This window comes from Podarcis erhardii (genome assembly GCF_964252035.2).
Source record: "Podarcis erhardii genome assembly, chromosome: 12".
NCBI lineage: Eukaryota > Metazoa > Chordata > Lepidosauria > Squamata > Lacertidae > Podarcis > Podarcis erhardii.
Genome location: NC_138513.1, coordinates 23,180,832 through 23,196,736, shown reverse-complemented (window position 1 = coordinate 23,196,736; position 15,905 = coordinate 23,180,832). Strand labels below are relative to the sequence as shown.

Here is a 15,905-nt window from a genome sequence, read left to right as displayed (position 1 = left end):
AAAACGGCGTACCCAAATGTTTTGTATTGGGAGAAAAATCACACTAAAATGCTGATGAAGTTTCATGAGGACTTAAATAAATCACAATTTGCTGTGGGAATGTGGAGAAATGAGAAACTTACACAACCGAAAGTGACAGTGTCATCGTTCCCTACTTTCCAGGAGCTGCACTTGCTCACGGATTAAATGCTCCGAGAAACATTCCTAGACTAAACTTGCTGTTCCTTGCCTAAGCAGGCACGGCTGATTAATGGAAAACACATTATTGTAATTAATTGCAAATCAAATTATATCACAAATGACTAACGATCGTGGCACAAAGGCCATGTTCATTAAAAATTTAACCTGCCACTATCAAGAAAGGTGTTTTTCTGCTCCTAGATGACAAAAAAGAACCCTGGCCTTAACGCAGATTAATTACCATCAAGACTGAGCATCATTTTGACCTTTTAAATAATCAATGTCCAATGAACATGACAGCCAAACTTTACATCTTTTGCCTTAAATAGCTGATAGAGAGTGAATAGTGGAGAAGGGGGAACTGCATTTCCTAAGAACTATGCAGACAGTTATGTCATCCTAAGCACCACACAAAGGTTATGTGGTTTCTTCCTACCACTCACTATCTTGGAACCATGAATTTTTATGGACAGACGCATCCCGTGAAATTTGAGAGAAAGCAAGTGGAAGCAACTAAAGAACCTAAGAAGGGACTGCTGGTTCAGTTGCAGTAGCCCATCTAGTCCAGCATCTTGTTCTCACAGTGGTCCCCCAGATGCCTATGGGAAGCATGCAAGCAGGACGGAAACACGACAGCCCTAGTCCCTCCTGCAGTTTCCAGCAACTGGAAATTCAAAACCATACTTTTACTCCATGAATTTGTCTAATACTCTATTAAAGCTCTCCAAGTTGGTAGCCACCACTGCCTCTTGTAGCAGCCAATTCCATAGTTGAGCTATGATGCGTTGTGTGAACTATGTTCTTTTGTCCACAATCTTCCAACATTCAGCTTCACTGGCTATCCCAAAGTTCTTCTCTCTATTTTTTAAAGCACTGCCCATGATCCCCAAGCAGTGTGACAGGTGGGAGTCCACCAACATGTACAGGGCCACAGGTTGCCCATCCCTGCTGGAAGGCCTCACTACCCCATTCTCCTAAGCGACCACAGTGCCCATCTCCCACTCCTGCTAACAATTCCTCCATCTCCATCCATCCTCAGCCTAAGCTGGGGTTGAGATGGGAAAACAAAAAAACCTACCAAGCGATCTTCCCAGAAGAGGCATAGGCAAACTCTGGCCCTCCAGATGTTTGGGACTACAATTCCCACTATCCCTGACCCCTGGTCCTGTTAGCTAGGGATAATGGGAATTGTAGTCCCAAACATCTGGAGGGCGGAGTTTGCCTACGCCTGAATTAGAAAATGTACATTTCATGCTCCAGCTGTGCCGTTTCCTCCCCAGGGAGATAGGATTTTCTGCAAGTATCTACAGAGATACTGGCATACCTTCTCCCTTCCCAAGGACAGTAATTACCGTAACTTTCTGAATAGCAGAGGGCTCTTTCCTTTGTTGCAACAAAGGGGCAAAAACAAGGCTGGACACAGCATTTTTAAAAATCAATTTTCCTTGTATATCTGCTGAGCTTAAGGATTCACCTTTCACACACATGTAAAGTATTCAGCGCAGCACCGTCTGAGATCAGCTATTAAGATTCTGCAGGTATGAGAACAATAGATTGCCCCTGTTTTCCACAGGGATCTCCACAGTCCCTGCCATTAGACACTTTTATACCATTTGTCTCTGCTTGGGTCAAAAGAAAGGTCTCCGAAACTCACACTTAGAATTCAGAGCTCAGAGTTAACGCTTGCCGGAGCTTCCCCTTCGGAAAGGGGCATCTGCAAAACAGCAGGCAATGAATCTGCCAATCTGAAGTCGCTGCTGTGTTGACAAGCAAGGTGAAATGGCTCCCCAAGGTAAATGTGCCACCGGAAAAAGGGCAGAACAATCCTAGGAGTGCAAATACTGAAGCTCTGTTAGTAGAGGCTAGATGCTCCTTTAACACGCTAGCCAATCTGCCGAGTTTACATTTTGCCCTTGGGATGTCTTCCCATCTTCTGCAGTTGCATTTTTAAAATGTCCCCCCCCCCCCGCAAAAAAAGCAGCATGTAAACAATTCTGTGCCAGCCTACTCAGGAGTCAGTTGAACTGAGACTAAGACTATTTACTCCCAGGTAAGGGCATATGAGATTGCAGCCTTATACCAAGTCAGACGACCTACCTACTGTCTGCACTGTTCTACAATGGCTGGCAGCAGCTCTCCAAGGCTTCAGACACGAGTCTTTCCAGCACTGCTTGCAGACCCCAAGATTTCACCTGGGACCTTTGGCATGCAAAGCCCATACTCTGACCTACAGACTCACTGGGGTTGTGCCAGCCCAAACCACCCCCCACCCCTGAATATTCAGGTTATCAGTAAGCACAATTACCGTGGGAACTTTTTTTTTAAGCATTAGACCAAGCCATACCTCTACCAACCTAGAGTGTTGCCTACATCATTCCCCTAATCAGAAGCTTGTGTCGTTTCATGCCATGCTGCCATTAAAAAATGTTAATGAGAACAGCCTTTTCTAGCTTTATTGTGTACTCTGGAGATTGCACGGACACTTGATTTAATTTGCCTCAATGTTTATTTATGCATTCCTTCCTAACGAATCCACACTCTTCGTTTAAAATATTCAGGAGACAAACATTAATAAATGGAGGCCTAGATATTGGACAATATTCTCGTCTTGCATAGCAATCCTGCAGCCCAGTGCAAATGGCTGTAGCTATGCCAGACACAGCTGGTTGGGATCCTTGGCAACACCACTAGGTAAAGGGAAAGGGACCCCTGACCATTAGGTCCAGTCGTGACCGACTCTGGGGTTGCGGTGTTCATCTCGCTTTATTGGCCAAGGGAGCCGGTGTACATGTCATGTGGCCAGCATGACTGAGCCGCTTCTGGCGAACCAGAGCAGCACACAGAAATGCTGTTTACCTTCCTGCCGGAGTGGTACCTATTTATCTACTTGCACTTTGACATGCCTGCGAACTGCTAGGTTGGCAGGAGCAGGGACTGGGCAACACCCTGGCAACACCACTAGCAATGTCAAAAAACAGAGTAAGAGAAGGAAGAGGTATAAAAAGGTAAAGGTACCCCACCCCTGACCATTAGGTCCAGTCGTGACCGACTCTGGGGTTGCGGCGCTCATCTCGCTCTATGGGTCGAGGGAGCGTTTGTCCGCAGACAGCTTCCGGGTCATGTGGCCAGCATGACTAAGCTGCTTCTGGCGAACCAGAACAGCGCACGTAAATGCTGTTTACCTTCCCGCTGGAGTCGTTCCTATTTATCTACCTTCACTTCGTGCTTTTGAACTGCTAGGTTGGTAGGAGCAGGGACTGAGCAACGGGAGATCACCCCGTCGCAGGGATTCGAACCGCCGACCTTCTGATCAGCAAGTCCTAGGCTCTGTGGTTTAACCCACAGCGCCACCCACGTCCCTAGGAAGAGGTATAGGGGGACCCAAAACAGGAAAAGAGAAGAAAAAAATTAAGGGGAGGAAAGCTGGTGTGGCACTTGCCATCAGCAAATCATCCAGGTCTAGCCCTGATTCTTGCTTGTTGCACTGAATTGTTTGAAAACGAATACTTGAAGGCATTCAAGTAATGATGAACGGCCCTTGCTTGACCTGCAAGCTTTAAACCTCAGAGTTGCAAAGAACTCTTTAATGGACAGGATGGAACGATAGCTAGGTTTTCTTTTCTGTAGGAAAAAAAGGTTAGGTGTTGATGCATGTATTTGATATGCACATTATTATTTCTTTCATTTATGAAATGTTTCCTATATGGGGCATCTCAAAGTGATTTATAGTACACTTGGTAGAAAACTGCTGTAAACAAAATAGTTTCACTCTTCAAAATATATTATAAAAGAGATTATAGACAGAGTACCAACTTTCCAAGGACTCTACTTTAAATCATTGGCTTTTGTGTTTTAACTTCTGGTTTGTACAAACTTTTTTACATCCTTTTTTTCTCCCAAAAAAGAATCCAAAGATAACAGTAACTAAAATAAAACAATGAAAGTCAGTATATAAAACAAACAGGAAACAGTATCCAACACCAATAATAAAATTAGTGCTTACTAACTTCCCCAAACTTGTACCAGAGTTTACTATTAATAAAGGAATGTACTGGGATGACAAACTAATAAGCTACAACTACGTATGTAGACAAAAGCTGATGACACCTTCACAATAAAAACCCAATGCACTTCAGTTGATCACAGTCAAACATGAGTGTCCACTTCTGTTGAAACATTCTATTCCTGTTACACACTTCATTCTTCACAATGGAACAATCAAGCAGATGTTTCCTACTTTTGAAGTAGAACAGGTGGCTAGACAGAAATTGTGTGTGAATGTGTTGTAGAGGTTAGTGTCAGACAGGGACCTGGGAGACCAGGGTTCAAATCCCACTTGGTCATGAAGATCACTGGGTGACCTTGGGTCGGTGACTGCCTTCCAGCCTAACATACCTTAAGGGGTTATTATAGGGATTAAATGAGGAGTGGGGGATGGGGAGGGAGCATGCACACCACCTTCCTGAACATTTTTTAATTATTATATATTAATTGCATAGGAGGACGCGGGTGGCCCTGTGGTCTAAACCACTGAGCCTCTTGGGCTTGCCGATCAGAAGGTTGGCGGTTTGAATCCCCGCGATGGGGTGAGCTCCTGTTGCTCGGTCCCAGCTCCTGCCAACCTAGCAGTTCGAAAGCACGCCAAAAAGTGCAAGTAGATAAATAGGTACCACTCTGGCGGGAAGGTAAACAGCGTTTCTGTGCACTGCTCTGGTTTCAGTGTTCCATCACCAGAGGCAGCTTAGTCATGCTGGCCACATGACCTGGAAAAACTGTCTGCAGAGCGAACAAACCCCAGAGACGTCTGCAACTGGACTTAACTGTCAGGAGTCCTTTACCTTTACCTTTTTTTAATTACATGATCACCTACAAAGTGCTATACAGTACAACATAAAACACAAAGACTTGCCCAAAGGTTTGCAATCTAATCCAGCAAAGAAAAGAAAGAGATAGGGTGATTGAAGACAAAGATGGAGAGAGGCACACGAAATCTAGACACCTTGTGATGCAGGATTTCAAAACACTTTATTTAATCATATGCAAAAACTAGTGAAGTTATTTTCAAAGGCAGCTGTTCCAACATCGGAACTGGCATAATACCAACTGACTGCAGCCTAAATACCTTCAGACCAGCCGTGTAAAGAGCACGTTCATATTAGTGGTTAGAAACACAGCAAGGTCATGTCTCTTCACACACACACACACACACACCAGCTGCTGTTCAAGCTGCATTTGCAATGCGATGTTCCCATTAGAAAGGGCACAGGGATGTCCTCACTCGACCACCTTTTCGGTCTCCCTCTGAAACTCTCCCTTAACTCCTATTCATAAAACTGTCATCTGAGTCTGTGTGACAGCAGTTAGGGTATGGTCACATTACTCTGCATTTGTGTTGTTGTTTTTTTAAAAAAGGATTGAAACTGGTTTGTGGCGGGGAAACACCACATCGAATGACAGTATTTGTCAAGAAACTCCAGGATCGATATGGATTGCAGCTAGCGGCATGTAAATTTGGCTTCAAAGATTAGCAGTGGTAGCGCACTGGGTGGGAAGCAAACAGTTCTGTGAACATACCCTTAGATATGAAAAGAGAAGTTAAATCATCGACCAAATTGGGAATGCAAGACTGCTCTAAGTATGCCAGGCTAGAGAACTGCTTTGATCCAGTTTCTGGTTTCAAGTTCTCTTTAACCAGTAATCTCATTTGTCCTTTAAAGTTAATCTTTAATGTTCTCTTTGCACCGTCAGCATTTTTATAATGTGGAAGCTCAAAACTAATTGGATTTGTCAAACAAACCCATCACCATGTTGCAGTTTTCTGAAGCAGAGCAAGTGTTTATGGCTACTGTTCCGTCATTCTGGGCCAAACCCTATTAAAATAATGGCATTGTTTCGACAGAATTTTGGCTTTCGTTTTATATCAGAGAGATGCGATCAACGGTCAGAGAGAGAGAGAGAGAGAACACATGTGTGTGCATGCATAAACACACTCTTTCTTTTGTCTGAGTTCCTGGGCCTTTCCTGCAGCTGTTAACTCTCCAAGATAAACAATAAAGGAAAGAATGCCTTCAAGGATGCTCTCTGTAAGGGTATGGGGGTGGGGTTGCTCGAGAGCAATCAGGCAAATGCCTCCCTGGTCGGCTGTAAAGCCTTGTTATTGCTGCCAAAAAACCTTCACCATGCAGAGCACCACTATTCCGTGGCTCGCTCATTCACTGGCAGAATCTGAGAGTGGGCGGTCCTTAAACCTTCCCCAGCAGAGTAGTTTCTTGACGCCCAGTCTGCGCTTCCCCTCTCTGTGCGGAAGCCTACTGCGCAAGGAGGGTGTGGGTAACGGAGGACCTCTCTCCTCCCCGCTTTGCCCAGGCAAGGTGTCCTGGCACTGCCTCGCCTCCCCCCCCCCCAGCCCTGCAGCTCCTCTCCGCTGGAGGCGTGGTTACTCTCCTCCGCTGAGGAGGTGCTGCTTCCCATGATCTTTGGGGGCTCTCTGTAATCCATCCGGCTTTTCCCCTCTCGCCCCTGAGCCGATGGCAGTTCCCTGACACTCTCCATTAAGTGGTTAATCCCACAGTCTGCCTCTTATAAAATCAAAGAAGTATCCTCCCAGCCAGCCCAGTTGAAGCAAAGTTTCCACAATGAGACGGTGACAATATTATACTTTGAGGAACATATTCACATTGGAGACTTATGAAACATTTGCAAAGGGAGCTATTTTTAAATAGCTGAATTCTTACAGGGAAGCAAAATCACAGAGGCTGAATTCTGGAGCATTTAACAGACAATAATCCAAGTCCTCATTACCTGCAGACAATATTAAAACTTGCAAACACATGGCCCTGCAAGGAAAACCCTGCACTTGAGTGGGACATAACAAATAGCAGGCGCTCAACAAGATCTGGCAATATGTTCAAAACGTTTGCCTTGCACATCTTGCTAGTTTTCTTGTGGTGAAATGCCATCCAGCACACAGCTAGAGATGTGACCCAAGCTGTAGGATAATAAAAGAAGTCCAATCTTGTGCAATTTAAATATGCAGTGCATTTTGAAGCCTATGTTCAATTTATGCTAAAAGCTGAGCATTAAAAGGGGGGGGGGCAGCAGACGAAAAAAGAAAACAAGATAAGTGATACATTACCAAGCTTTTGTTCCATTTAACTCTGCAATTTGGTTTTTAAAAGTGCATTTCTTAAACAGGAATGACCAAATGCTCACATATAACTACTCAGAACTAGATCTGAACCATGCAATTATGCCTCATTTGCTTTTCGTGGATTCTGTATCTTTTCAACCCTGACTATGATTCAAAGTATGTTTACTAAAAAATTAGTAACTAGACTAGTTCTAGTTCTCTTTCAGAAGCTACTAAGGATTTAAAAAATCTTCCCAAGGTAAGAGCAAGAAGTTATTTCTCTCTCAATTTCTACTTGAGTGTTTTAACAGAGATATGACAGCAGACCCTAGGACAAAATTGGCAAGTGATTTGAATTCTTGGTGTAGTCCACTTTAGTCCAAATTTTACAAGGTGTCCTGCCACAAATTTAAAGGTCTGTTTTTAACAAAAAGCAATAACCTGAGGCAGAGCAAACCAATGGCTCTTTTTCAAAGTTAGCAGTCCTCCTGACCTTAAGGGGAAAAAATGTAACTTGGCAACGACCCATGTTCTCCTGGACCTATCCCTAATGAAACTACCTTCGGCTGTTTATACACCAGACCTTTAAAGCACATTCAAAATACATTTCGTCTCTCAAAGAACCCTGGGAACTGTAGTTTGTTACGGGTACTGGGAATTGTAGGTCTGTGGGCTATGTGTGAACTACAATTCCCATAATTATTTGAGGGTAGGCTTTGAATGTGTTTTATAGGTCTGGTGCATCCCCAGTCCTTGTCCTTTTCTATGCTGTGCTGTATAATGGACCTGTGCAGCAAACCTAAATCCTATGATGAAACCATCCTATGATGAAACCATTTATGGGATTGACACGGTGATCACATTGTCCAATCCCTATGTAGACAAAATAGCACCACACACACAGAAGGTATAAGCAAGTCTCTTTTCAGAAGTACAAAACCCCTTAAATAAATAAATAAATAAATAAGCCCCCAAACCTAAGCATGCTCAGTAACCATAAAATATTGACTGACCGTTGGGGGAGGGAGAGGGGGTAAAGACAGGAGAGAAAAAGAAATGGTACTGATGAGAGCAAGCTTGACTGGCACCTTGAACAGCACTGCAACGTTCTGTTGCCGTTCCCAGTTGTTGCATTAAATTCTACAATGCAGTCAGTTCACACCAGGCAATTACAGTGGCGTAGCGTGGGTTGTCAGCACCCGGGGCAAGGCAAGTAATTTGCGCCCCCTAACCCGCACGCCTGGCACCCCCCCGTCCACAGGGGGCGGCGACCCGGCGGCTCGGATCGGATTCGCACAGCAGTGAGAGAGAGAGAGAGTGAGCCAGGTAGGGGCAGAGAGCTGCGAGTGCGAGCGCGCCCCCCCCCGATGTTGCGCCCGGTGCGGCCGCCCCCCCTGCACCCCCCACGCTACGCCACTGGGCAATTATGTTAAGACTGACCACAAGGAACTTTGATTCTCATCCTACACACCTGTTTGCTGGTACAGTGGTTCATAAGGTCAGACTCTTCGTTCAAATGTGTAAGGAGACTCTGCAAGAATAAATTAAATATTTCCCAGAATACACCCAGAGCAAATTACACCTGTGATCGGGAGGGTAGGGAAAACTGCTATGTATCTTGGTGAAATCCCCCCGGTGTTAAAATGTTCTAAATGAGATGAATTTACAAATAGCTATTGAGATTAATTTAGAAACAGCTTTTGGCAAATCTCTGAACCAAGCCCTTTAAAGGCCAGAACATGCGTTTTACATTGAAAGTAGAGACTTAAGACTATTTCTTACCAGTTGGCTTATTCACTCCAAGGAATCCAGCTTTCCCCAGAGTCTTAAAAACTTGGTGTGCTGGAAACTGTCCCTCTTCTTCCCATTTGTCCACAAATGGGTTGATTTCTTTGTCAATAATCTGTATTTTGAGAAGTGGGGGGGGGGGGGAGAGGGAGAGACAAGAGTTCGGAAAGTTAAGCTTGTGCTATTTGGCCTGGCTGAGTCCGATTAGCTTCAGTGGGCCTAAATAGGCTTAACACCAGATGCTACAGCTTAAATGAGATTGTGTCAGGGTGTGTGTCAGGCTTCTCATCTTAAATTGAAGCAAAGCACTTTGTTAACACCTAAGGACAGCTGACTTTTCCAGTTCTTGGGAGATTTCCCTCATCTTAATCACACTTTCAATTCAAATCAACAGCATCCTGTAGTCGGTGCTGGCTGGTGCCCACTGGGACTGGTAGGGCAGAAGGCAGGGAGCCCCACAGTAGATGGTGCCAAAGCCAACTTATTCTAAGTTTGCCCCTCCTCCTCCCCACTGAGTTCTACAAGGGCAATGTGGAGACTAAGCAGGAGAAATCTAATAGACCCCATCTGCCCTAATGGACTAGCCTCCATGTGTTGGCTGGGGCTGATGGGAGTTGTAGTCCAAAGCATCTGGAGGGCAACAGATGGGTGAAGGTTGCTTGAGGGCCTGACAAATGGCAGCTCTTTCCCCACTTCCGACTAAGTCCCCTTTGGGGAACCACAGAAATTCACACACTCCTTTGTGAATCCTTTCTGCCCTGCAGGTGTATTGAAGCTGCTTGGAAGTAAATGGAAAAATGGAGGCAGATAAACATATGAGATAAGAATTATTTTCCTCATGAATCTTGAAAGGTTCTGGAAACCAAGCCTTACGAGGAATGGTTGAGGGAGTTGGGTATGTTTAGCCTAGTAAAGAAGAGACTGAAATAGGATAGCCATCTTCAAATATCTAAAGGGCTGCCTTACGGAAAATGGAGCAAGCTTCTTTTTTTTCCCCTGCTCCAGAGGCTATGAGCCAAATCAATGGATTCAAGTTAAAAGAAAGGAGATTCTGACTAAATATCAAGAACTTTCTGACAGTAAGAGCTGTTCAAGAGTGACTCAGACTCCCACAAAAGGTGGTGGACTCCCCTTCCTTTGAGGTTTTAAAGCAGAGGTTGAATGATCTAGTTGAGATCATGTATGGTCCAGATGAGATTCCTGCATTGCAGGGGGTTGGACTGGATGACCCTCGGGGTCCCTTCCAACTCTACCATTCTATGGTTCCATTAACATGAGAAGGAAAACATTTTTTTTTGTCAGAAAAAAGAACAATTTATTACAAACAGCTAAAACTATTACAGAGGTATGCAAGTCAGCATTCAGGTTACATATTCAGATGACACACCAAAGTTTACAGGAAATGAGTTACTGACTCATGTGCAGTAGAGTATATTTTGTCAGTGAACTTTGAAATCATTTCCCCTGCTTCTGAGGCTAGGTGTCATTGCTTATATAGCCAACACTGTAACACATTCACATATGGAAGAGGTGTCAGCAAGCTTGTGAAACCACAAGGTTACAAAAAATATTTTGGGGTAAAGAATCCTAAGAAGGCACAAAACCCCCATCAGCCAAATGAACACTGGGCTTAGTGGTCACAGAATGCAGATTGACAGGGCCAGAGAGACAGAAAACTGGAAAGTGAGACAGGAATGGCATGGCTGAAATTCTGAACACTCCACCATTTTGTTGTAGGTTCCACTTGCAAAATTGAATCCCCTTTAATATATATATATATATATATATATATATATATATATATATATATATATATATATAAAATAAAGAACACACCATTGAAACACTCTTTAACAGGTTTCTTGAAATCTGCTTATGGCAGCAACTCAGTTTTCAGTAAGAAGATTGAACAAGCCTAATTGCTGACCAGCACCTTTATTTATACCCTGCCTTTCCTCCATAGAGCTAAAGATGACATTTGTAGTTCTACCACCACATCTCATTTTATCCTCACAACAATCAGTTCATATACCCTTAGGATTTTCTTCCTCTGACATCTAATAGATAGAAATGTTAGTCTTTTTATGAGAAAACTACTGCTTTTCTGTTCAGTTTGTCGTGAAAACTGGCTATGTGCTGAAGCAAGACAGAGAGATGAATGCAAAATCATTATCACAAAATAAGTGTGTTTGCTGTTTTTAATCTTTTTCCCCTCACCAGGAAAATAAGCAAATCTCATGGTGCAAAAACAGGCAACCATTTAATCTGGAAGTAAACACATCTACTTTCTAAACTGTCACGTGTTGACAAATCTGTGTAGCGCTTCTCTGGAGATGTTCAGAAGAATATAGTGTTTTCTTGTCAATACTCCCTATACCTCTCCTTTAACATGACATTCTTGAAATGGATTAAACAGGGTTATTAATGATTGTCGTCTGTGCCAAGTGTTTGCCTCGTAATCAGCACAAACAAAAGGAATCCTGGGCTTCCTTTTCCAGTGATGGTATCAACTCTTTGCAGGCTTCCACCATGGATATATATAAATATACACATTCCAGACAGTCAGATTGTTATTTGTGTGTGTGTGCGCGTACTGAACTGCAGGTTAACTGTAGTTGGAGTTTAGTAAGACTCGCAGGCGGCTGGTGCCTGTTGGACTGGTAGGGTGGGAGGCAGGGAGACCAACAGCAAGTGGCGCCACAGAAAGTAACAGGCAAATCCAACTAATTCTGGTTTTGTCCCTCCCCTCCCTATTGAGTTCTACAAGGGACAACACTGAGCCTATGGAGGAAGCTGACAGTCAGTGCCATCCCTTGAACTAGTTGTAAGGAAGGACACAGGTTGGTGGTCAGACAGTGCCCTGTTCACCCTAGTGTAGCACCCTGCTTGTAGTTAACGCTTAGCTGGAATGAAATATTCAACGCAGCAATAGAGAAATTAAAATAGTAATTTATTTGTCAGACAAATAAATGAGAGGCACAGTGGTATATGGTTACCAAGCTCTGGCCTGGCCTCCTGCCATTCTGGCCAGCACTTATATTTCCTTAATCCAGCCCCCTTGCTCCTCCTGTGGCTGCCTCTATCCAATCAGCCTGGTTGAAATTCCTATTGGCTGTTTGCTAGAACCAATCACAAAAGATACACCCATTTCCTTTCGCCCTTTTATGGGACACAAAGAGCTATATATTCTTATATCTATAAATGACAAATAAGTAGTAATATATCTTACATGTGTCTCAACAAGGAATCTTAATTACCAGCTCACCTCTTGCCCTCCTTGCCCTATTGCCTTCCAAAACAGATGGTTAATCTTAAATTTTTATCTTAAACATATGTCAAGGATCTTGAGTTCACATCAACATTGAAAGATCTCCTTCATTTGGACGTCTCTAAACAAAAGGCCTGACAACCATATATCTAATGATGTTTCCTGCTTGGCAGGGGGGCTGGGCTGGTGGCTGACTTAATTTCAGGATAGTTACAACTCTTACAACTATATGAAATAAGAATCTAGCATTTCTTAAATCCTTTGCATAATTACATTTAAGCCAATATATTTAATACATAAATAACCTTTTAAAAGGAAAAGAAATCTTCTCAAAGTAAAAAAGGAAGGAACAGTTTCCAGCCTCAAAATAAAAATAGAAAGAAGCCTCTTCTTCTCCAGCCAAGCCAGTTGCCTTTTTCCATATGCTCTTGGCCTTTTTAACCTTAGGAAGAAGATATGGCTCATTTTACTATTTACCAACCCTTAATTTGTAGGGTCAGTGTAACCTTGGCTCTCAGCCTGTAATTCCCTTTTTACGACTTTGAGAATTGTTTTCTGCTATAAATCAGGGGGCCCCCTTGTCTAGGAGGAAAAACATCTTGCCAAGGTTTTTTAGTCTTCTGCCTGGTATGAAACATTTGAAAATCTTTAAGCTCATTTTAAAATACAAGCCTTGATCAAACATATAAGCTTTGATAAAAAATGCAGGCTTATGATTAGATGCCTCACTAGTGAACCTGCCTCCACAATCAGTGATCAGCTACATGGAACACAGTACAAATAAAAGTTGCTTTCTACATAGGTCTGTATCTGGGATTATGGGGGGAGGGGTTGCGTTCACCCTGCCAAGGGGCTACACACCTGCAGTAGGTATGGCCACAAACATTCTTGCACACACTGCCCCCCTCCCCTCAACTGATCCATGCAAATCAAATGAGGAAGAGTATTATTGCTCCTTCCTGCTCATTAAATGAACGATCTGGTGACTGGGGAGCAGCAACTCACATTCCCGTCAGAGTGCTGTAGCTTTTTTTTTTTTTTTTTTTTTTTGCTGCCACCATTGCCAAAATCAGTGGGGTCTTTTTGGTTTATGAGCTAGCCTCTGGCTGGGTATTACTAACCTCAGCTGTAAGGTCTCAACTGGTTGTCGCTTAGGCCAGCTCCATGTTTACTACTGTCCCATCTAGTTCTGCCTTGAATGAGTCAAGGTACAAAAAACATTTTTAATATGGTAAAAATTATCATGAGATCACCTTTGGCACCTCATTTTTTCATGTTGGGAAAAATAGGTCTGTGAAAAGTTCCCTCTAGGGTAAAAGTGGAAGATTCCATACTGGAAAACCAAGAGAAAAACAAAAACAAGAAGTCCAGAATTGGTGACTGGTGACTACACCATGGATGAGTATTTTGAATCTTCATATTATATGAAAACATAGAGCCCATCAGCAGCTGTCCCACAGCATTCTGCACCATTCATGGCCTCCAAATGGTCCCCAAAAGCAAACAAATACAGAGCAGAAGTTCTAAACTAGGCTATATCTGGGATGAAATACAAACTACTGCAACTTGATAACATTATCTCGCCATAAAGCACTGTAGATTCTAATACGGCCGTACCTTGGAAGTTGAACAGCCTAGTTCTCAAACATTTTGGCTCCTGATCAAAACCCAGAAGTGACTGTTCTTTTGGAAGCTGAATATTTGGCGGGGCTTCCACGGGTTCTGATTGGTCACAGGAGCTTCCTGCAGCCTATCAGAAGCTGTGATTTGGTTATTGAACATTTTGGAAATGTTCGGATTCCATTCAACTTCCAAGGTACAACTGTACTAGGATAGCTGGGTCACAAACTTTGGCTTATGCTCCATGAAGGCAAAAGATGCTCCACCCTCTTTCATCTCAAGATCTACTGGTACTCTACAAACCTGGAGCATTAACCAATATTGAAGAGCAATTAACAAACCCACCTTAATGAAATTCTGTGCTCATTCACATGCGTGCACAAGAACGTGTGGTTGTTCATGATTAGTTATTTGCCACAATACAGAATTATACACAATTCCTGTGGCAAAGGTGGTGCTCTCAATCTGAGGGGGGGGGGGGACATGCCTACTGGATCGGCTTCCTTTAGTTGAACAAGGAACAAGACATGGATATGCATGGTTTTTATATTTCATTTCTGTCCAACGTTTCAAATAACAGTTAAGATAAAATAATAAAGACAGCTAAATACCAATTGCCCTACATCTCTGTTACAAGTTACTTAAAAGGTAAAGGACCCCTGACCAACAGCTCATTGGTTGCGGTGCTCATCTTGCTTTACTGGCCGAGGGAGCTGGCATTTTTGTCTGCAGACAGTTTTTCCGGGTCATGTGGCCAGCATGACTAAGCTGCTTCTGGCGAACCAGAGCAGCACACGGAAACACCATTTACCTTCCTGCCAGAGCGGTACTTGCACTTTGATGTGCTTTCGAACTGCTAGGTTGGCAGGAGTTACTTAGTGGGCCTCAATGAAATCTTCCCTTGATCATAAGCCAAGCATGGGGTCATCTGTGCAAGACTTTAAAATCATCTGAGAAAGATTTTAAAATACACAGTCTGGTGACCTTAGTTATTGATTAAAGGTCGGTTTTTAGGTTGCAATGGAAATTAAAAGCAACAACTGTTTTTTTACAAGTCCACTTAAGGTACTACTAACTGTAGACAGAATTTATTTTCCAGAGTGGTTTAACAATCAATCCTCCTTCCCATAAATTTCTAGGAATTGTATGTCTGTGAGAGGAACAGAAATCGCTCAACAACTTTCAGCACCCTTAAAAAGCTACATTTCCCAGAATTCTTTTGAGGGAAACTGTGGCTGTTAAAGTAGAATAAGAGTGCTTTAGCTCTAAGATGCAGATGTAGCCTAATTAATTAATCCCTTAAGTATTATCCATAACTGTGGTATCCACTTTAGCTCCTGTATATATTAATACGACCAGTATGGTGCTTAATTACATTTTGGGACCTAATAAATAGAGCACATTTGAGTTATTATATTAACAGTGCCTATAATGCCAGCGGGAGACAGCAAGGGAAAGACTTCCTCATAGCCTCATGACAAAATAATTCATGAAGACTGCTCTTTAATTAACGAGGAGAAAGATAGTAGGAGCAAAGAATGAGCAAACAGCCAGACATAGTTCTTTAATGATAACAGGGCAATTTTAAAAGCTAATATTAAGATCAATGACTGCCAGAGACAATAGTTATTTTTTCTACTTATACCAATAATCAAGAGGATAATCACTTTAAAAGGATCTTTTAAAAGTAATTTCTTGAATTCACTTCACAATACAGCATGTTTTCATTTATTATAAAGTCTGGGAATAATTCTAATAGAAGGCACTAAAAACTGCTTACAGTACCATCCCTATTCACGTTCAGAACAATGGAAACCAAACCCCTTAAGCTTCCCTTGTCAACCAACAGTATAATCCTACATATATTTACATGGAAGTAAGTCCCATTAACTTCAACAGGGCTTACTTCCAGGTTAAGTG

At 42.8% G+C, this 15,905-nt stretch overlaps 1 protein-coding gene and 1 long non-coding RNA gene across 2 annotated transcripts in view; one reads left to right on the top strand and one right to left on the bottom strand.

Annotated features, from left to right (window-relative positions):
- Positions 1-15,905, bottom strand: part of LOC309353136 (putative acyl-CoA dehydrogenase 6) — a 59,456-nt gene that overhangs the window by 37,852 nt on the left and 5,699 nt on the right. Inside the window, exon 2 of the mRNA XM_081882282.1 lies at positions 9,092-9,212. Within this exon, the coding sequence (XP_081738408.1) occupies positions 9,092-9,212 (121 nt within the window). The remainder of the gene's footprint in view (positions 1-9,091; positions 9,213-15,905) is intronic.
- LOC309325842 lies at positions 5,096-7,742 on the top strand. The gene is made up of 2 exons (XR_014150064.1): positions 5,096-6,269; positions 6,737-7,742. It is a non-coding gene; the product is annotated as an uncharacterized lncRNA (long non-coding RNA).